The 22,044-nt window shown below is 41.6% G+C and overlaps 1 protein-coding gene across 2 annotated transcripts in view; it reads right to left on the bottom strand.

Annotated features, from left to right (window-relative positions):
* Nucleotides 1–22,044, bottom strand: part of Polr2H (DNA-directed RNA polymerases I, II, and III subunit Rpb8) — a 750,482-nt gene that overhangs the window by 394,635 nt on the left and 333,803 nt on the right. Inside the window, exon 2 of one of the 2 annotated variants that reach the window (XM_068225446.1) lies at nt 608–725. The exons of the other annotated variant lie outside the window; for it this stretch is intronic. Within the exon in view, the coding sequence (XP_068081547.1) occupies nt 608–725 (118 nt within the window). The remainder of the gene's footprint in view (nt 1–607; nt 726–22,044) is intronic. 2 annotated transcript variants of the gene reach the window in all.

Raw genomic sequence — 22,044 nt, 5'->3', positions numbered from 1 at the left:
AGCGATATGCTCCAAATATAACACTTAGCAAGTCTTTTCCTCAAATCTTTGTTTAGTGGTCCACAAAGTAATTTTGATTTATTCTTAAAGCCTTCTTTTGCTATGGCAATTCTTTTCTTAAATTCTGTCGTGCAATACAAGTACTGAAATCCGAGAACCATACATCTGTAAAACCTTCCACTAATACCGTACTGTGCTTTTGGGCACCTCATAATACCACTGGTCTGAGCCGACCCACAACCTTGGGCTCAGAAAACCAAAGCTCCACCATCTAAGCCACTCAGGCCGACCCAAAATAAAGAAATGATATTAACCGTTCAGGGCTCTAAGCTTTGAAGAAAGAAGTATAATTTTCATGTAAACTGGAATTCGTATCACGGAAAATAATTTATCAGCCTCAGAAACATAGCCTACGTAAATCAACTGAAGCAAGACATCTAATTCCCCTCAGTCTTTTACATATCCTGAACATTGCCACTGAAGGACCATGTTTCTAGACTGGACGTTTTGGTAAGGATCTTCGTTTGCAGTATTTAAAAAAATACACTTTTCGACTTGTTCAGTAACAATTACCGGTAAATCAAAAGTAATAAATAATAGCACAAACCGTCACCATAAGGGAAGTGGAATCTTGCGGTATAAGAACGTCTTGTGAGGGTAAAGACGTTAAAAATGATACCATGTAAGAAACAGGAAGCCCATCCTCCGACGGTAATATCACATACCTGAAAAGAAAGAAAATATATTTAAAATATTTAAATACTGTGACCGTACGCCTTTAAGTCACGATCACAAGATATCAAACATTGTTAATTACCTACTGTATAATTAACGTCTATATATATAAGAGTTTTGTCTGTACATTGCTCAGAATTTGAAAAAAAAATGGTATTTATGTAACGTTCATGTCCACAGTAACAAGGAAATGCACTTTTTTCTTTTCCGTAATTTCTGTCTGTCTGTCTGTATGTATGTATGTATGTATGTATGTATGTATGTATGTATGTATGTACACGCATCACTTGAAAACGGCTGAAGAGAATTTAATGAAAATCGGTATGTAAAGTCGGGGGATGAGCCGCTACAATCTAGGCTATAAATCATTTTATTCACGCTGAGTGAAATGGTAGTTTAGGGGAAGGCCTAAAATTCAATTCTCAAATATTTATATTTTAAGTGGTCCTGTCGATAAATAATACATAACTAAAGTTACATAGAATTAAATTTCCGATCATGTATGTCTTATACAATTTTACCGCACCGGCTTTGATAACACTGATATTCGTGAATTTCGATTTTTGTTGCTAACTCAACATCAACGCCAAGCCACGAGAAAATGGGTTAACAGAATTTAATGAAAATCGGTATATAGAGTCGGGGAAGAGAAAACTGTAGTCTAAGCTATAAACAATTTTACTGAACCTGAGTGAAATGGTAGTTTAGGTGTAGGCGCCTAAAATTTAATTTTTAAATACCTTCGTTATTGCTCCTATAGAAGTGTACTACATAACAAAAGTTACAGAGAATACATTTTTCGATCATTTATGTTTTATTCAGTTTTACCGTACCGACTGTGATAAGAGTAGTATTTCAGAGTCGGAAGAAAACTAAATGCGAAGGCCTACAATATCGAAAGCGCATAACATTTATCAACAATAACATTACATTGACCATTGTTTGTTGTGATGTTCTTTGCCTCTTATCGTGCCCTCAACTCCGGTAGATGGGATCACTGTTGCGTACCGAGTATAACAGCCTGACTCAATATTGGCGGGAAAGAGCTGGGGAGTTAGAAAACGTTTTTCTTTAGCATGCCATTCCTCTGGTTCATACATTGTCTGATACTGCTGGTACGTAACACACCGGTTCATCAGTATTTCAGCTATTCGCTCCCTACTCTGACTCGCTGTTTTGAATGAGCAGTGTGCAGATTTGGCGGAGGCTCACTTATTAATAGTCTAGAATTACAATTTAGGCCTATTCCAAATTATAGCACTACAATTCACTAAATAATTCAAAATTCAACCCTGAAAAGAGACGTTACTTAAGAAAAGCGTCTTCCACTTCACTGTTATTAAATTCTACATTCATTTTGTTCCAAATTAGCAGTGAAGAGGGGTTTTCTCTTCTGGTTTGGAGGAAAATTGTCTCCAAGTCAGTTAGATTTTTCCGCCACCAGTGTAGTGAAATGAGATTTCCCGACTCATCGGGTACTCCTAGGTAAGAGATTAGTGAAAGGGCATAGATTTGTCCCCGCTATTCGAACCCCCCCCCCCCCGACGAAAAAAGACAGTGTGTTCACGGATCAAGGCTGTGCGGCTTGGCCATTCCAGCTCTGGAACTTTGGAATGTTAGATCGGCAGCGTAGTACTGTTCGATATAAGTGAGAAAATGTGTGGTTTTTCATTTGATCGGTATTTCATATTGCTTTTAATCTCGCCATTCCTACTGACGTCAATGTAATGACCTATGTTCATTTCACTTGGGAAAACCACTAAGGCAGTCTTTCTGAGAATGTAAAAAAAGCAGGTGGAGAGTGAGTGTCTGGCATTATAATGAAAACTCCCCATCCTGATTGTAAATGACAGTAGGCAAGCAACCGAGCTCGATAGCTGCAGTCGCTTAAGTGCGGCCAGTATCCAGTAATCGGGAGACAGTGAGTTCGAGCCCCACTGTCGGCAGCCCTGAAGATGGTTTTCCGTGGTTTCCCATTTTCACACCAGGCAAATGCCGGGGCTGTACCTTAATTAATGCCACGGCCGCTTCCTTCCACTTCCTGGGCCTTTCCTATCCCATCTTCGCCATGAGACCTATCTATGTCGGTGCGACGTAAAACAAATAGCAAAAAAAAAAAGTAGGCAAGCAGACCTACCATCATAATGAAAATTCCCTAACCCAGTTTTCATATGAGAAAAGACGTTTGGTGACTTCCCCGTCGCGTTTCTAGGGTAACGTTGTTATGCAATATAATACAATCTTGCTCACAAGGTGTACACTACCTAACCTAGAGTTCTGTATACAATGTAGAATTCCGTAGCGAAGCACGGGTACATCAGCTAGTATAAATATAAAATACGGCTGAAATACTTAACCAGTACAGGTTAAGGAGTTAATTGTTTCGCCAGAAATTTGACGTCTGTAGGCGACCTGCTAAATGGTTAACGTGCTGGACTTTGGTCACAGGGGTACCGCGTTCGATTCCCGATAGGGTCGGTAATTTTAACCATAACTGGCTAATTCCCCTGGCACGGGGACTGGGTGTATGTGTCGCCTTCATCATCATTTCATCCTATCACGAGGCACAGGTCACCTACGGGCGACGAATCAAAAGAACAGACCTCACGCCATTATTATTATTATTATTATTATTATTATTTTTTACAAGCGAACTGACCACTAAGGATCACGCTACAACTTCATTTCTTTCTCTTCGTGTGGAGTTTTCTCTGTGTCCAATACTCCTTCATGCGTTCGCTGGCCTGCTTCCGTTGTTCATCTGTCCAGGCTCTTCCGGTCTTCCTTTTTTTTTTTTTTTTTTTTTTTTGCTACGGGCTTTACGTCGCACCGACACAGATAGGTCTTATGGCGACGATGGGATAGGAAAGGCCTAGGAGTTGGAAGGAAGCGGCCGTGGCCTTAATTAAGGTACAGCCCCAGCATTTGCCTGGTGTGAAAATGGGAAACCACGGAAAACCATCTTCAGGGCTGCCGATAGTGGGATTCGAACCTACTATCTCCCGGATGCAAGCTCGCAGCCGCGCGCCTCTACACGCACGGCCAACTCGCCCGGTCCGGTCTTCCTAGTTCTTCCTGCGGCTTGAACACCTTCCAAATTCTTCAGTGTGTTCCTAAACGCATTCCTTTCTAACAGCTGGTCTTCTAAGATGCTTAACCTTTCGATATCCTTCTTCGTTTCCTTAATCCATGCTGTAGTGGTCTTTTTTCTCCAGAAGTAATCAAATATCTGTTTGGTAAGTCTATTTGCGTTCATTCTGTATAGATGTCCAAGAAACACCAGCCTCCTTTTCTTCATGGTCTCTGAGATTCTTTCCACCTTCTGGTAAACTTCGTTGTTACTCCGAAGTTTCCATCCGCTTTCAGTTTGGACAGCTCCCATAATTTTTCTGAGGATTCTTCTTTCTAGGACTTCTAGCTTCTCCAGCTTGTAGTTCATGGACAGGCATTCACTGGCATACAGGCATTCTGTTTTGACCACGGTGTTGTAATGTTTTAATTTGGAATTCCAAGATAAGCACTTCTTCAGTTGACTTTAATCCCACCTCATTTTCTCCCATTATTATTATTATTATTATTATTATTATTATTAGTGCAATGTTGTGTATAAGTGCCATATGTGTGTAGTCGAGAAGGTACAATGTTGCTAATGAATGTGGATCATCTAATATAGATGTTTATTGTATTTATTTCTTCATGCAACACGATGGTGGTCACTTGTGGCTAGCTAACAGACGGGATTATATAGTCATTGGTGATAATTTAACTTTAACGAGTGTAAAATTTCCACGATGAGAATGTCGAGGTACTTCAGACATATGTGCAGGTCCTCGGTGGCGTATTCAGGATCACCAAAAAGCATTAATTATATTTCAATGGTGGATTGTTTGGGGAATTTGTCTAAATTCGTGTTTTACAACCGCAAGCTAGGATCATTTCCATGCGTGTTTTTGTTGTTATGGTAGTGGTGGTAAATCGAAGTTTTCCTTGAGATCATATTGCAGAGGTAATGTCATTTCGGTAGGAATAATTTCAAATATTGTCGTAAATACGAGGGTAGAAATACCATATAGGGCGTATGGATCTTTGCACCACTGTGTTATGAACATATGAATCATCAGACAAAGGCCAGTAAATATTGTTTCACAAATTATATGAGTTTCCGACAAGTCTTGGTAGTTGATTTAGGAATTAGCAGGTCGCGAATGCCTGTTGTATTAAAGTAGCCCCAGCGTCGCATTACGACCTAGAGTTGAACAGGCCAGTGTTTTATTTATATTTTGGCTACAAATTTATGGAGGAGCGTGCGGTTATCCTTTATTTTCTCTGTCGACCTATTTCCCGACGTGGAAGATATTGTGCCCTGCTGCCAAAGAGTGACTTATTTCATAAAGTATCACGGATATATTATTAATCATCGTCATCCATGTCCATAATTATAATAATTATTATCTGTGCATGCCTAAGGTGGTGGTGGTGATATAATACTAATCGGAGGAAAAAATGGAAAAGATCCGACACTTCGAGACATGAAGGTATCGGCCAAAGAAAGAATGTCCACGAAGGGCATGAAAATGAGACTCCCAGTTCTCCTGCTGATGGATTCTCAATGAAGTCATGTAAGCCCTTATGTAATAGATTTCACAAGAGAAAACAGCATGATTATTTTCAAAATACCCTCTCATACCAATCACATACTGCAACCGTTGGATGCCAGTGTCTATCGTCCCTTGAAGCAGGCTTGGAGGAATGAGTTGGAACAATTTTGAATCGAGAACGCAAATGCTGCCACAACACTTCCATATGCTACTCAACGCGACATATGAGAATGCAGGGACACAAGCACATATCCGTTCAGGATTTTCACAGACGGATGTTCATCCATTCAATACCTCTTCTGTACCAGATGTCAGCAGATCAACAGATAAGGCTGCTTTTAGCAGTCAAGAACTCCAGAATGTTGTAAGGAATGAACCAGATCCCAGTGGAGAAAATGAAACAGTTCGCGTGCCTCTATCAACACCGGAAACGACGACAAGCCATAGCCAATTTACTCCAAACCATTTGCGGATCCTTTGAAGATAACGAGGATGGCAACCCGCAAGAGAGATGTCAAAGCGAAGTGTCTAATGCCTCCTAGCAAACCTGCATCAGATAAACCACCACAGAGGTGTGCATAAGTAGAGCCCTGCACGGATGCGGATATATCCGCGAAGTTACTGTGGCGGATGCAAACCGTATGACAGTGCGGATAATTTTGCAGATAATTTCTAAATAATGAAGTTTATTGATTTTCACTCAGGTAAACCCTTATTTTTTCTTGTGGTTAGGCAACCCTTGACAGTGATATGGGAGAATGGTGATATATAAAGAGATTTGAGACAATAAAGCCGTAAATCTGACCTAAGCCTCACTGGCTAATGTCCACAATTAATGGAAGGAAGCAACAAAGGTCAATACGTTGGTACTTGTCGCAAGAGAAAATCCCTCATACACCTGTGACTGTGGGGGGTCTGGTGCCAGATTTCAGACATATTGTATTATGTTAACAAATCTATCCGATTCAATACCTTGGGTGTAGTATACTGTAGTTAAATATTTACAATATCCGCGGATAACCATTTGCGGATGCGGATGAAGGAAGTGCGGATGCGGATAATATTTTGTATATACACGCAGGGCTCTATGCACAAGCTGCTTACGAAGAACCCAAGGTAGGTAGAGGGCTGTGCGCCTGGACAATAACTGCAAAGCCATTCTCACAATCCATATTTAGAATCCGTTTAACACAGCAATCGAAAAAATTAAGGAAAATATTATAAGACTCTGCTCGCAATGTATACCTATAATGAAAGAGCCGTATCGTTCACCGCAACAGCTGCCGATAGGAACCCTCCAGGTGACGTCAGCATGAGGCGATGTTAAGCCGGAAGAAAAGTGCGGGAGTCGGGAATGAGCCCCCGTGCAAAGAACCATCCACATCGCAATCGGACACCGGACATGATGACTGGGTGTGTGGAGTCTGCAAGGGATCATACAACGCTGATGTTCGAAAGGAACGGAGCGAATTTGATATGTTCTGTGGGATACTTTATCATGATTGTCAAGTAGCAGAAAGTAAATATCGAAAAGGTCATGTGTGAAAACTTTGCTAGTTCTGAAATTGATAATGGTGCTGTCTAAAGTCTGTAATGGAACCATCACTGTTGATAAGTGCAAGAAAGAGAAATCCAATATCAATAATAATTCATTAAAAATCACGTTAATTCACAATATTCATGGAATGTGTTAATATAAGTCATAGTCCTAAGTGTAACTATCTAGCTACATTCTTTTATCCATACACAGTCAAATAAATGCATTTATGTATATAATACTATGAGTTACGGAATTAAGGTTGTAGTATCACGGAATAATTAGTCTCAGTATCACGGAATTATATGAGGAGAATGTGGTTTTATATCCTTACATTTTTCCTTCGGAATGGATACAATGAATAGATTTTTATTATACAACTGATAACACTAGGTTTCAACAAGAGTTTACTCTAAAAACATATCTTTCACTCTTCACTTTCAGTCTTAATATCACGGAATTAAGTGAGCTTACCGCAATTCTGAATAAGATATTTAATTAATTTCGGCATTTAAACAAAAATATTAATAATGGTTTCACACGGCGACAACTTCGGTCAATTGGTATTGACAAACCACTTGTGAAGCACTCTGATCCTGAGACATCCGCCCCTGAGGAATTAAATCTATATTCCTCCACGGAATATATTCCTCCACGCAACGTTTCACTCCTAAGACACAGGAAGTACAAAACACCACCGACAAAATATTAAAGTAACAATGTCCAGCCCGTCCTTTAGCCTATATTAACTTAATTTTATTGTTAGAGAGTACCGTATGAAATAAGAAGGGGATTTATATATCAACTAAATCTCACACAACAGAAGCTGATGAAATTCCTAGTTCATTCGTGATCTACATAGTCGACATAATATTGCCTATCACTGTACATTTAATACATGCGTTACTTCCGGCAATAATCCAGTTAAATGGAAAGACGCACTCGTCGTTTCAGTCCCAAACAAAAATCTCCATCAAACAACACATCAGATTACCGACCTATCTGCATTTTCCCAGCACTTTCTGGAAAAAATATATAAAAAAAACAAACAAATTGTTAAATACCGCACTTCGAAAAATATTTATTTGATACCTCGCAGATTAGATGGACAATGGACGAACGAAAATGACTACCTATACTGTACTTACCCTTCTAGATTTCAGTAGTTAGATACTGTTAATATAGACAAACTGCTGTTCACCTCTTGGGTAGGCCTACATAGGTAAACAATGGACGACAGCGAGTTGTACCAAACACGACGAGAACAGAATGGAAGACTAAGCTATTCCCTCAAGAATTTGTTCTTGGACCCCTTTTATTTATATTAATGACATTTCTTCACAACTGAATGACTGCAACTATCACTTTTATGCTGATGACCTTCAAATATATGCACACTTTAAAGTCTCTGACATTGACAAAATACACGAAATGAAGTCGATTTTAAATTCAATTAGCTCCTATGCAAAAGAGAACTGCCTATTAATTAACCCAAAGAAAACAAGCAATCATAACAGGACAACGTAGGCTTTCAAATGCTCTAAACATCACACATTGTCTACTCTGGTGCTCTTTGGATAAGCTCTACTTTTAAGAAAGTCTGTAAGAAGAACACACATTAAACTGGAATGAACACATAACTGTATGCAGAAAAGTATACACATTTCTTTATCCCCGAAAAATTAAACAATCCATTCTTCCACACAGTATGTAAAAATAACAGTAAGGCCTATTCGAACACTCATTTTTTCCAATTTTTTTGCTAGTTGTTTAACGTCGCATTAATACATCCAAGGTTTTTCGGCGACGGAAGGATGGAAAATCGCTAGGATTGGCAAGGTAGCAACCGTAGCCTTAATTAAACTACCTCGAGCGAAAACGGGAAACCACGGAAAACCATCTTCAGGGCTGCCGACGGTGGGATTCTAACCCACTATTTCCCGAATGCAAGCTTACAGCTTCGCGTCCTAAACCGCACGGCCAAGTCACTCTTTTCAATAATGTATTACTGTGAAGTACTAACCCACGCAATTGTAGAACAAAAACTGAAACTTAAGAAGGCAATACACTCGTGAATAATGTTTACATTTGCTTTGAAATTTGGGACCCTTATTATGAGAAGCTATGAGCCTCCGTGGCTAGCAGCATTCCCTTTCCTGTATTTGAAACTACTCCAGATCATAATGACTTTTGTTCTGTTTTCGCATTTTTGGGTCTATTATAGTTTCCTAGTTTCAAACGGTCATATGCGTATACTGACTGTTCTCAGCGTATACATGAGCTTAAAAATAAAGCAAAACTAGATTACATCTTAGACGTTTTACTACGCTCTCTCATCAAAACAACATCATACGGACTACAAAATCATACCTGGGCCTAACACGCTATTCGGATGTCTCCTTCGAGCAATGTCTCAAATTAATAAGATCAAACACGCAAGCACGTACCATACAACCTTGGTTCAAGATCAATGAGAATATGACATGCTCTAAATTATTTACTGGGTCGATAAGTAGACGATTACAGATGGAAACGATCGATGAAGTTAGCCAGTGAGACACATGCGAATCTATATTCGTTTGAAGTAGGCTAGTTCTTTTCTTTTTACTACGGCTGTAACGTCGCATAATATAGGCCTATAGGTCTACAGGTTTCTGGCGGCTTGGAGAAAGAAAACGACTAGGAAGGGAAGGTAGCGGCCATGATTTAGTTAATGCACAGCCCTGGCACTTGCTCAGTATGAAAATGACCGAGCTCGATAGCTGCAGTCGCTTAAGTGCGGCCAGTATCCAGTATTCGGGAGATAGTAGGTTCGAACCCCACTGTCGGCAGCCCTAAACATCACGGAAAACCGTCTTCCGCGCTATCGACAGTGCGAATCGAACCCAATATTTACAGAATGCAATCTCATAACTATTCGGATCCATACCATGAAGCCTACTCGCTCGGTGTCAATTATTTTAGAGTTACCGAAAAAGTAATGAGGCCAATCCAAACTCCGAAAGCAAAGGTATGTAAAACGATTTTTGCACAAAATGTAAATTAACACAAAATAAAATAACGCACAAATGTTACATTTCATCTCGTGAAGGCCATCATCCCGTAAACTTACTGTGCAGGTCTATGTGGTGGAAATAAATTTGACAAACCTTTAGGGGACCGCCTAGTTTATGCGGTAATGGTGCACTCGATTCACTCGTAAGTCCACATAGCCTATTTAGTTCCCCTCTAGGAAAAAAGGCACATGACCCAGAGATACACTCAACCTACACCTGAAATGAGTACCAGGTTAATTCCAGGGGCGTAATGAGGACTTGATAAATAGCTGACTACTGAATCCCACTTCAAAAAATAGAGTAGGCCTAAAGTCAACGGGTCGACGGGTACCTGAGAAATTTAAACACTTTTCCTAATATCACGACAGAAATATATGGCAACTCTTTCGTTTTCACATCCCGTGAGTGGAATAGAATTCGCAATAAAATTAGGGTTTTATCAGAACACAGACATACTGCAAATTTAAAGCACAGCAGGAGGAGTTCTTGTGTGACTAAACCTGAGTGAACTTACGAACTGACTTCAGACTTAACATATAAGAAGTCACAGTGTTACTCATGTTAAATTCACACTGTACCGGTACATAAACTACACAGTTCAAAAATTTAGGGGAACATGTTTTTGAACGTTTTCCATGCTCCACAAAACAATACCTCACACCCAGGTATATTACCAACTAAACCTTTATTCTTTACCGTTGAAGTGTACAAAAGAACATCGATGGATTCACGTTCATTTTCAGAACACAAACGAAAATGTCCAAAGAGGGGCGAAAACAAAGTAATATCAGTCCTCCAGGGTGGATTTTTTTCACAGTTGGAGAGCTTCAGTATGGTGTATGTCCTCTACAACCTTTCATCACAGCTTGGCACCTACGTGGTCGACGGAGGTCACGTTGCGGTATCGGGTCCCATTCTTCAACGAGAGCCTGTTCGAGGTCTTGGAGAGTCTGTGGTGGAACAGGACGTCCATGAATACTTCTGGTCAAGCCTATCCCGCACATACTCGATGGGATTAAGGTCGGGACTCATTCTTCGCCATTCCATCTCTTGAATGTCAAGCTCTCCCAAGACAGCTCTGGTGAAGCGTGCTACATGAGGCCTGGCATTGTCGTGCACGAGTAAGAATTCAGGGCCAACGCCATATGCAGCGACCAACACATGCTGTAGCAGTATCTGCTCGATGTATCCCGCAGCGGTAAGATTACCACGGACGACGACAAGATCCGTAAATGCCATCAATAGGCCTACTGATGCCACCCCACACCATCACAGAACCTTGTCCGAATTGGTCGCCTTCCTGGACAACATTTGGCATGTACTGCTCGCCACGGCGTCTCAATACACATTAACGTCCATAACGCTGTGTCAGGGGCAATCTGGACTCGTCTGTGAACAACACAGGTCTCCATGGGCGAGGTTGCCAGTTGACGTGGGTACGGGCAAACATCATGCAAGCTGCGCGATGTTGCTGCGTTACACGGGTCAATCGAGCAGGACGTTTGGGTCGTAAGGACACTTCTCTTAACCTGTTCCTTACTGTCTACTCAGACACCGTGACTGCAGTGACCCTCCTGAGGTATTGTTGCAGTTCTCTGGCAGTTGCCGAACGACACCGCAACGCACATACAGATGGTCAGATATCGGTCATCCTGTGGGGTTGTCATGGGTCCACTACTTTGTCCAACCCTCCTTGTGAACTGGTCTGTCTGACTGTAGGGATTCTACTAGCGGTGAATAACTGACGGAGAGACATTGAGATCCACAGCAACACGACGAAAAGTCCCTCCTTCCTGGATCAAAGTGACGACCCTTGCGACCTGAACCTCGTTGAGATGTCTCATGAGATGTGCTGGTTGACGTATAACGTGCTCAAATGACCGCAGTAGTCTGTGTACCTCACAACGACACACGGAAGCACCGCTATTCGCTTTGTTTTGAGGGGTCACCTGACCTACGCCTACAGATGGAGTATAACTTCGATTTGACATACCCTGAGTAGCTAAGGTCTCAAGGTATGCTGTAGGACCGTTGGAACTCCATTTGCCAAATTAACGTTCACATAACAGACGTTAAAAACCATGTTCCTCGAATTTTTTTTTAACTGTGTCTTTTATCTTATGTATAAACTAGCTGATGTAGGCCTACCCGTGCTTCGCTACGGGATTCTCAGAAAGACTGACTTGGTGGTTTTCCTAACTGAATTCAACATAGGTCATTACAAAAGCCTCAGTAGGAATCTAGCGATTGAAAGCAATGTTATGATATAAAATACTCGATCAAATGAAAAACCGCACACTTTCTCACTTTCAACGAAGAGTACTTCGGTGCCGATCTAACAGTCCAAAGTTCCAGAGCTGGAATAACCAGGTCGCAGACTACCGTGAACACTCCTCTGTCATTATTCCGTTAAATATGCACACTACTCAATCCAATCAGTGGCTCAGAGTAGGGATTGTATAGCTCGAATACTATGATGAACCAGTGTGTTACGTACCAGATATATCAGAAAATGTATGAACCAGAGGAATGGCATGCTAAAGAAGAAAGTTATCTTACACCCCAGCTACTTCCCACCAATATAGAGGCAGCCTGTTACAGTCGGTACGACCAAGCGAGTTGGCCGTGTGGTTAGGGGCGCGCATCTGTGAGATTGCATCCGGGAGATAGTGGATTCGAACCCCACTGCCGGCAACCCTGAAGATGGTATTCGGGAGATGGTGAGTTCGAGCCCCACTGTCGGCAGCCCTGACGATGGTTCTCCGTGGTTTCCCATTTTCACAGCAGGCAAATGCCTGGACTGTACCTTAATTAAAGCCACGGCCGCTTCCTTCCACTTCCTAGACCTTTCCTATCCCATCGTCGCATAACACATATCTGTGTCGGTGCGACGTTAAGCCAAAAAAAATATGGTATTCCGTGGTTTCCCATTTTCACACCAGTCACACCAGGCTGTACCTTAAAGCCAAGGCCACTTCCTTCACACCACTATTCATTTCCTATCCCATCGTCGCCATAAGACCTACCTGTGTCGGTGCGACGTCAAGCAAATTTTAAAAAACCTCGGTACGCTGCAGTAATCCTATCTATCGGGGATGAGAGGAAACATGAGACAAAAAGCACATCACAACAAACAATGGTCAATTTAGTGTTATTGTTGATAAAGTTTATGAGCTTTCTACATTGCAGGCCTTCACATTAGTTTTCTTTCGACTCTGTGATATTAGGGTGTCTTAAAAAATTATTTATATCGTAGACTGTAGTTCCTTATTCTCAGAATTTACATACCGATTTTCACTAAATTCTGTTTACCCATTCTCTCGTGACTCGGCGCTGATATGGACTTAGTAACAAAAATCCAAATTCATGAATATCTCCGATTATATGCGGTACGGTAACAATGTATAAGACATAAGTGATCGGAAATTTAATAACTTCTTACATAACTACTACTAACTTACGACATAACTAAAGTTAGGTTAGTTATGTAGTATTTATCGATACGACCACTAATAACATAAATAACTTATTTGAGAATTACATTTCAGACCTTCCCCTAAACTACCATTCCACTTAGCGTGAATAAAATCATATGTAGCCTAGATTGCAGTGGTTCATCACCCGTCATTACATACCGATTTTCATTAAATTCTCTTCAGCCGTTTTCTCGTGATGCGTGTACATACATACATACATACATACATACAGACAGACAGACAGACAGACAGACAGGCATTACGGAAAAGTAAAAAAATGCATTTTCTTGTTACTGTGAACATGACCGATGCAGAAATACCATTCTTTTCAAATTCAGAGCAATGTACAGACAAAAACTCTTATTTTATATAGCCTATATAGATGTAGGCTATCTTCATAATTTCACAATAATTTCTTCTTTCCTTCTTTCTTAATCCGTTTACCCTCCAGGGTTGGTTTTTACCCCTCGGACTCAGCGAGGGATCCCACCTCTACCGCCTCAAGGGTAGTGTCCTGGAGCGTGAGACTTTGGGGCGGGGCGATACAATTAGGAAGTGGACCAGTACCTCACCCAGGTGGCCTCACCTGCTATGCTGAACAGAGGCCTTGTAGGTGCGGGGGGTGGGGATGGGAAGATCGGAGGGGATAGACAAGGAAGAGGGAAGGAAGCGGCCGCAGCCTTAAGTTGGGTAGGCCAACCATCCCGGCATTTCCCTGGAGGAGAAGCGGGAAACCACGGAAAACCACATCGAGTATGGCTGAGGTGGGAATCGCACCCGTTCTACTCAACTGACCTCCCGAGGCTGAGTGGACCCCGTTCCAGCCCTCGTACCACTTGTCAAATTTCGTGGCAGAACCGGGAATCAAACCCGGGCCTCCGAAGGGGCAGCTAATCACACTAACCACTACACCACAGAAGCAGACCTCCCAGTAATTTCATTATTTCAAATTCTTAATTATTTACATATACGCCTACTGCATTACAACATTAGGCTCGTGGTTAGTCTGCTTAGTAGTCTACACATTTAAAAGCACTGAGTATAGTAGACTTATCTGTTTATGATTTTACGTTTATATGCGAATTATATAGCTATACAATTAATCATCTGCCATCCCATTGATAACTGAATAAGGATATTTTTGTTAGTTTGTTGTTGTTGTTTGGGTTGTGAATCCGTAGACTGGTTTTGCAGCTTTTCATGTCGTCCTATCCTGCGATAACCATTTCATTTCTACGCAACTGCTACCTACACGATCTGCTCTAATCGGTTTGTCATATTCATGCCTCGGTATACCCCTACTGTGATTACCACCTACACTTCCCTCAAAAATGAACTCAACAAATCTTGGATGTCTTGAGATGAGCCCTATAATTCTATCTCTTCTTCCGGTCAGATCTCGGCAAATAGTTTTCCTCTTACCAATTCTTCATTCGTGATTAGATCTATCCATGTAACCTTCAACATTTTTCTGTAACACGGCATTCCAAAAGCTTCTATTCCCTTTCTTTCTGGGCTGCTAGTTATCATCCATGCCATGTTAGAAAAAAATACGAAATATGCAGGGCCTACTGGTCGCCTTATATTGGTATGGCTAGACATAAGAAATGACCACCAGGCCTTAAATGAAATAGCGTATGGCTTTCAGTGCCGGGAGTGTCCGAGGACATATTCGGCTCGCCAGGTGCAGGTCCTTTTGATTTAACTCCCGTAGGCGACCTGCGCGTCGTGATGAGAATGAAATGATGAACACGATACATACACCCAGCCCCTGTGCTAGCGGAATTAACCAGTGATGGTTAAAATTCCCGACCCTGTCGGGAATCAAAGCCGGGACCACTGCGTCAAAGGCCAGCACGCCAACTATTTAGCCATGGAGCCGGACACCTAACCTTAATCTTGCAGAATAAATATTGGGAAGTAGGCTATAGTTACGCAACAAGAGAGAATAACATTTCTGAAAACACCAAATCTCAGGTCTGCGGACGAAGATACTTCCAGTCCTATGGCAGTGCTTCAATTAACGAGCCAAGCCACGAAGATGGGTAAGAAGATGTACAGTAGGCCTACAGTATGTTATATTGCGGAAGAGGAATTCACCAGTTTACACAGAACATTGTTGATTTCTCAGTTTGTGAGTGTTTGCAGCAGCGACGCACAGCGACACAGTTGACCTCCTTCGGTCAAGTGCAAGGACGCTAAGCACTGCGAAGGCGGAGCAAGGGCGGGGCATGGAAGTGACGTTCAGATACAGATCCACCAACAGAAATGCGGCCAAAGGGGAGTGGTGAGGAGCGATCCTCCATTGCTACGCTCGCCCGCTCTCGGCAGACACACCAAATTTCTAATTATTGTATTACCAAGTGAGAGGGTACCATGAACGACTCACTTCACACGGATTATTAATCACCCAACAGATTGAACATATGGATGTTTTCCACTATTAACGATCTATGTATAATTGAGATGCCAACAAAAAGACGTAAACAGTGCGACTGCTTACAAACCCACTAACTAAAAATTTAACAAAATCATACTTCCAGATAATGAACAAGGGGCAAACCATGTTTTCGAGTTTTTATCAATATTACGTACTGTATATTGATACAGTCCGCCTCTGTGGTGTAGTGGTTAGCGTGATTAGCTGCCACCCTCGGAGGCCCGGGTTCAAATCCCGGTTATGCCACGAAATTTGATTGGGGCTGGAACGTGGTCCACTCAGCCTCGGGAGGTCAACTGAGTAGAAAGGGGTTCGATTACCATCTCATCCATTCTCGAAGTGGTTTTCCGTGGTTTCCCACTTCGTCTCCAGGCAAATGCCAGGATGGTACCTAACTTAAGGCCACGGCCGCTCCTTCCCTCTTCCTTGTCTACTCCTTCCGATCTTCCCATCCCCCAACAAGGCCCCTGCTCAGCATAGCAGGTGAGGCCACCTGGGCGAAGTACCGGTTCTCCTCCCCAGTTGTATCCCCGAACCAACTTCTCACGTTCAAGGGCACCGCCCTTAAGGCTGTTGAGGTGGAATCCCTCATTGAGTCCAAGGGGAAACCAACCCTGGAGGATAAACGGATTAAGAAAGAAAGAAGAGCCTACACCGGGTTGATCAGCTGCGCCTATTTTTTCTTGAACATATGCAACCTGCTGGGAATTAAATGTGTCTCACGAAACATGTTACACCAATTTTATGTACACGTACCGTGAGACAGGCTTCCCCTTACAATGCAAAAATCGTAGAGGAGGCAATTAATGAGGCCCAACTCAAAAGCACTGTAGTCTACCCTGTTATGTAGAGCGGGCTCCAAGTCCCTAATCATTTTTACGAAATGTTATTGTACTGTGCAAACCATATCCACCCCCATAGCAGTCGGTAGAGAACTGCGTACCTGATTTGTTCAAGTGGCATTCGATAGAAAAGAGTGGCCGCGGTACCACAGAAGACGTGATCCATTAGGACCAATTTCAGACATGCCAATTCACCGCCAGTCTGTACAGTTCCATCACATCGAAATTGATAGAAACGTGTTTTCCACATTATTTTATCATCAATGGCATGTAAATTCTGTACAGCAGATATGATATATTACGCCATGCACTTCCTACCGTTAGAACGTTCAATAAAAACTTAAAACCGAGGTATAAGTAATTTTTTCGAAGCGAGAACTTTCACCCTCCTCGTGAACACAGATTTAAGCCCTATAATGCTTGAACTTGCACGCTTGGTCCGGCTCCATGGCTAAATGGTTAGCGTGCTTGCCTTCGGTCACAGGGGTCCCGGATTCGATTCCCGGCAGGGTCGTAAATTTTAACCTTAATTAGTTAATTTCTCTGGCACGGGGACTGGGTGTGTATGTCGTCTTCATCATCATTTCATCCTCATCCGACCCGCAGGTCACCTACGGGAGTCAAATCAAAGGACCTGCACCTGGCGAGCCGAACATGTCCTCGGACACTCCCGGCACTAAAAGCTATACGCCATTTCATTTTTATTTTTATTTTTCACGCTTGAAGTAGCCTAGCTGTGCGGAACTAGACACAGCAGATATAGGCTACCTGACTATTCGGAGCAGTGAGGGTTCAAACCCTTCTTCAGTATCCTTTTTTTCCGAAATTTTTTTCATTTCGTATTCAGGTAGCCTAACCATTCTTTACGAACACTTGACTTTTCTGAAGTCTCACAAGGAGAGACCAGACCCTGTGTCCAATCGATTTCAACGAGTTTCGATGTACCTGTTAGGGGACACTCAACAGTAACCCGTGTAGGCTATAGGCCCTAAGGGTCTAGGCCAATACGCTTTCGTTTTCGAAAAAAATTAGGACAACTGTCATAACGCAGGACCCGCCTCTAACCAAGTAGAGGTGATAATGTCAGGTCAGGTCCGCAACCTAATAATTTCCGAAAAACTGATGAATCTCCGATTCCAATGCAACACATATAAAATATACTTGGAGAGTTACAACACAATCAAGAGGAGCGGTGGCCGAGTGGTCACCGTACTTGTCTACGAATCTCGATGACGTGAGTTCGAGTCTCGTCGTGGCTATATCTTTTGTACAAAAGAAATTATGGTTTGAGGGAATGTGAAGATAAAAATGCGAATAAAAATAATGGGCAAACTGCAGTGAACTTTATTATCTACCTCAAATTAAAACAAAAACACACACACACACACACACACACACACACACACACACACACACACACACACACACACACACACACACACACACACACACACACACACACACACACACACACACACACACACACACACACACACACACACACACACACACACACACACACACGTCTTATATATATATAAGATATACCTACAGGTATATTGAAGCTCGTTGAAATCGGTTGGACGCAGGGTCTGACCTCTCCTTGTCAGATATCCTTATAAGGGAGTTATAATAGGCCTAAGCAGACATAATAAATATCGCCAAACAAGCACCGACTAAGAACAAACGCATTGTGAATACCACTCTCAACATGCTGGACTCATTCAACCAAGTAATGAGTGCATACTCCACTCGTGCCGCGCTGAGTGGCTCAGACGGTTGAGGCGCTGGCCTTCTGACCCCAACATGGTAGGTTCGATCCTGGCTCAGTCCGGTGGTATTTAAAAGTGCTCAAATACGTCAACCTCGTGTCGATAGATTTACTGGCTCGTAGAAGAATTCCTACGGAACAAAATTCCTGCACCTCGGCGAACCGTAAAAGTAGTTAGTGGGACGGAAAACAAATAATAATAATAATAATAATAATTATTATTATAATAATAATAATAATAATAATAATTATTATTATTATTATTATTATTATTATTACGGAGTTTTCCGTGGTAGTTAGAGGTGAAAGAAGGTGCGGGGGGTGAACAGGTCTCAGGCTACGAAATTAAAGTGAATTTAAAATTTAACAAGGTTATATTTTCTTAGCAAAAAACAAGAAATAACAATAATGGCAGGTACAGAGTAGCAAAACCACTAATCGAGAATGTACAATTACAGGATTTGGGGCTCCGAGAGCCAGACCCACAATTCTTGAACAATTAGCCCAACTATACGATATGCAGAATTCAACAAGGGGGCAGAAGACCCCAATCAAGTCCAGGAGCACTTGCTCCCAATTACATCATAAAGCCTCCTCGAGGCGCGCAGAAACAAACTTCAAAAGAGCGATCTGCTCTCAAAGATTAAGCCTATCAAAGGCCACACCAAACTCCACCTTCAAGTTGTCCTCTAAGGACATAAACACAGGGGTAAAGATACCCAACCTACTGAGGCCTATTAAGTGAGAAAAGTTAATTGCATGGCCTCTAAAATACCAATTTGAGAGGAGGCGAACTTGCGCTCCTAATACACTTTGTTTAAAACCTACTTGGCACTAGGCCGTTAATGCAAGGGCTAATCCCATACTAAAGAGGTGACTTTTAGAAGGAAACAATTTACATTACGTTAAGGAAGAAACGGTTGTGAAAATAAGTTCCCCTCAATGCAATATGAGAGGGAGCTCGAGAGGGTTAAGCACTCTCTATCCCAATAATGTAGTTTAAAAGATAGAATAGATACTAGGTGTCTTTACATTTTAGGGGAAAAGTTACATGGTAGAACGGCTTCGAACCTGCCCCGAGAGTTAAACTGCTGAGCTCGCAAGAAAATAAGTTATTAATCGGCCATTACCTGGTTGCTGAACTGCTGCCCGAAGAAAGAGGCGCTACCCGCCCCTTGCTATGTACTTTACACACTGAAAGATGGTACTGAAGTGGCCCGAAGACCCTAAAATCAGCAGTTTATATACTCTCGCAGAAAGTTCGAGGCGTTTCAGGAAGGAAAACACCCGCCCACAAACATTTTATTGGTGGATAAAGAAAACCCCTACACAAGATGAAGAAGGAACACATTATTGGTGGAAAATTAATTAAAGAAATTCGGGATTGGCTAAATTCAAAACAAGGGGAAAGAAAGGGTTAATATTGCCAACTTAAACAATGACTGAAAGAAATTTAGCAAGAACAAACTTTTGAAATTAAATTTTCTCCAAAATTATTATTATTATTATTATTATTATTATTATTATTATTATTATTATTATTATTATTACATACTCCACTCGTAGGGAAAGTTTGCAACTATTCGAGCTTAGATACATGATTCTTTAGAATACTGTGGTGTTTGTACCAAAGCAAACCAGTTTGCTCATTCGAGTCATAGTCCTTGAATAGAAAACCACTAGGCCTGTGCATTCGGGTAATGAGTTCGTGAAAGCAAGACGTAGGCCTAATGCATTGAAAGCATGATGCTTAGACTATACCAAGAATGATTTTCTAGACGAAGACTACAAACCGGATAATGTTTGTAATGGAACCAAATATTCTGCCAGCACCGAGTTTGAACCTTCGAACGCAAAACTCAGCGCTGGCAGTCATCTACCGCGGCCTCGCAGAAGTCTGATGGATTGTTCCTACACCCTGATATTTCAGTGTCAACCTAGATACTGATAAACAAGGAGCATTCTATGCGTTCATTCCCTCATTAGTCACTATTACCTCCTTATTGTTGGTTTATCAGCAACGAATAGGCCTACCTCTATTTCAAGCCATGTAGGCTATAGAGCATCCAGGGTTAAGAAAATACTACAGGTCTTATGGGCTTTTACTTCTATTGGTGTTACCCACTTTAGCTCTAAATATATATAATAATTATAATGAATTCCTATCAAAATGTATAATTTTTCTTATGAAACAAACCTTGGTTGTGCCATACAATTCTGAAGAAGCCATAATATCAATTTGATATCTTTGAGTTTATCGTTTTAAATATTATATATGCAGTTCATTACTCGGAATAGCCAGCCATGCTTGTCGTATCGCGCGCCACATTTCAGCGTGTAGTGTATGTTGTGTACAGTAGTCAACACGTGTAATAACTCAGCTTAACTACTGCGAATCATCATTGGTGAGGCCAGCGCGGCATGTTTCTCATTTTGCGTGTGTCACTCATTACAGTAATTGCTTATGTAAGGGAGATATTCGGCAGATTGAGATTGAAGTGATCGTCTTTCAGGGTGCATAGTGCATAGTGTTTCGTTATAGGCCCTAAATATATTGTGTTTCGTTTTTGGTGTATTGCATTGCTTTTGGTTGTGTATGTCGTGTATTGTTTGTGTCTGTTTAGTATTTTATATAATCAATCAGCCAGTAATATTTTTTTTTAATTATGGCTGAACATGTGAAAAGGAGAAGTGGTGAAGTTCTCAGGAGAAAGGAGCGGCAAATGGTGCTTAATACATTTTCATATTTGAAAATAAAGCATCCAGGACAAAGTGTAAGCTGGGTAGTAGATGAAGCCGCAAAGGCTTTAGGAATTTCGAGGTCTTCCGTCTTCAAAATAAGGAAGGAAGTCAGCGAAGGGCCACTCCAGAGTCCCAGCAAGAAGCGGCAAAGGAAAAAGTTAATTCGCAGTAATTCCAGACTCATTAAATACGACGATTTTGTCAGAAGCGGAATACGGCGCACTGTTCACGAATTCTATTTTAGAAATGAGCCGCCAACTCTGAACACAATCCTCACTTCCGTAAACATTAACCCCGAACTACCAAAATTTAAGAAATCTACGTTGCACTTTGTGTACGAGAGAAGGGGAAATAGAGCAATGTTAATAGAAAGGGAAGATCTTGTGTCTTGGCGTCATAAGTACCTCCGACAAATTAAAAAGTACAGAGAAGAAGGTCGGAACATTGTTTATACAGACGAAAGTTGAGCTAACACTGGAATAACTGTTGCTAAAGAGTGGAAAGATAAAACAATTACAACGCCAAGACAAGCCTTTCTTGCAGGGCTTTCAATTGGGTTGAGAAGTCCTACCGCTCGTGGGCCGCAATTTGCTATCGTTCACGCAGGTAACGAAAACGGGTTCGTGCCTAACGCTGAATATATCTTTTTGTGTAAAAAAAATACTGCCGACGCACACGATGAGATGGACGGAGTGTGTTACGAAACATACTTTTTAGAAAAGCTCTTGCCAAACTTGCTTCCAAATTCTGTTATTGTTATTGATACTGCTTCTTATCACAGCAGAAAGAAGGAGCCTATACCGACAAGAAGCTGGAAAAAATGCGCTATGCAAGAATGGATGAAGGA

This window comes from Anabrus simplex, chromosome 1, assembly GCF_040414725.1.
Source record: "Anabrus simplex isolate iqAnaSimp1 chromosome 1, ASM4041472v1, whole genome shotgun sequence".
NCBI classification, from domain to species: Eukaryota; Metazoa; Arthropoda; class Insecta; order Orthoptera; family Tettigoniidae; genus Anabrus; species Anabrus simplex.
The sequence above is the reverse complement of the archived record's forward strand: the minus strand, read 5'-3'. Positions and strand labels throughout refer to the sequence as shown.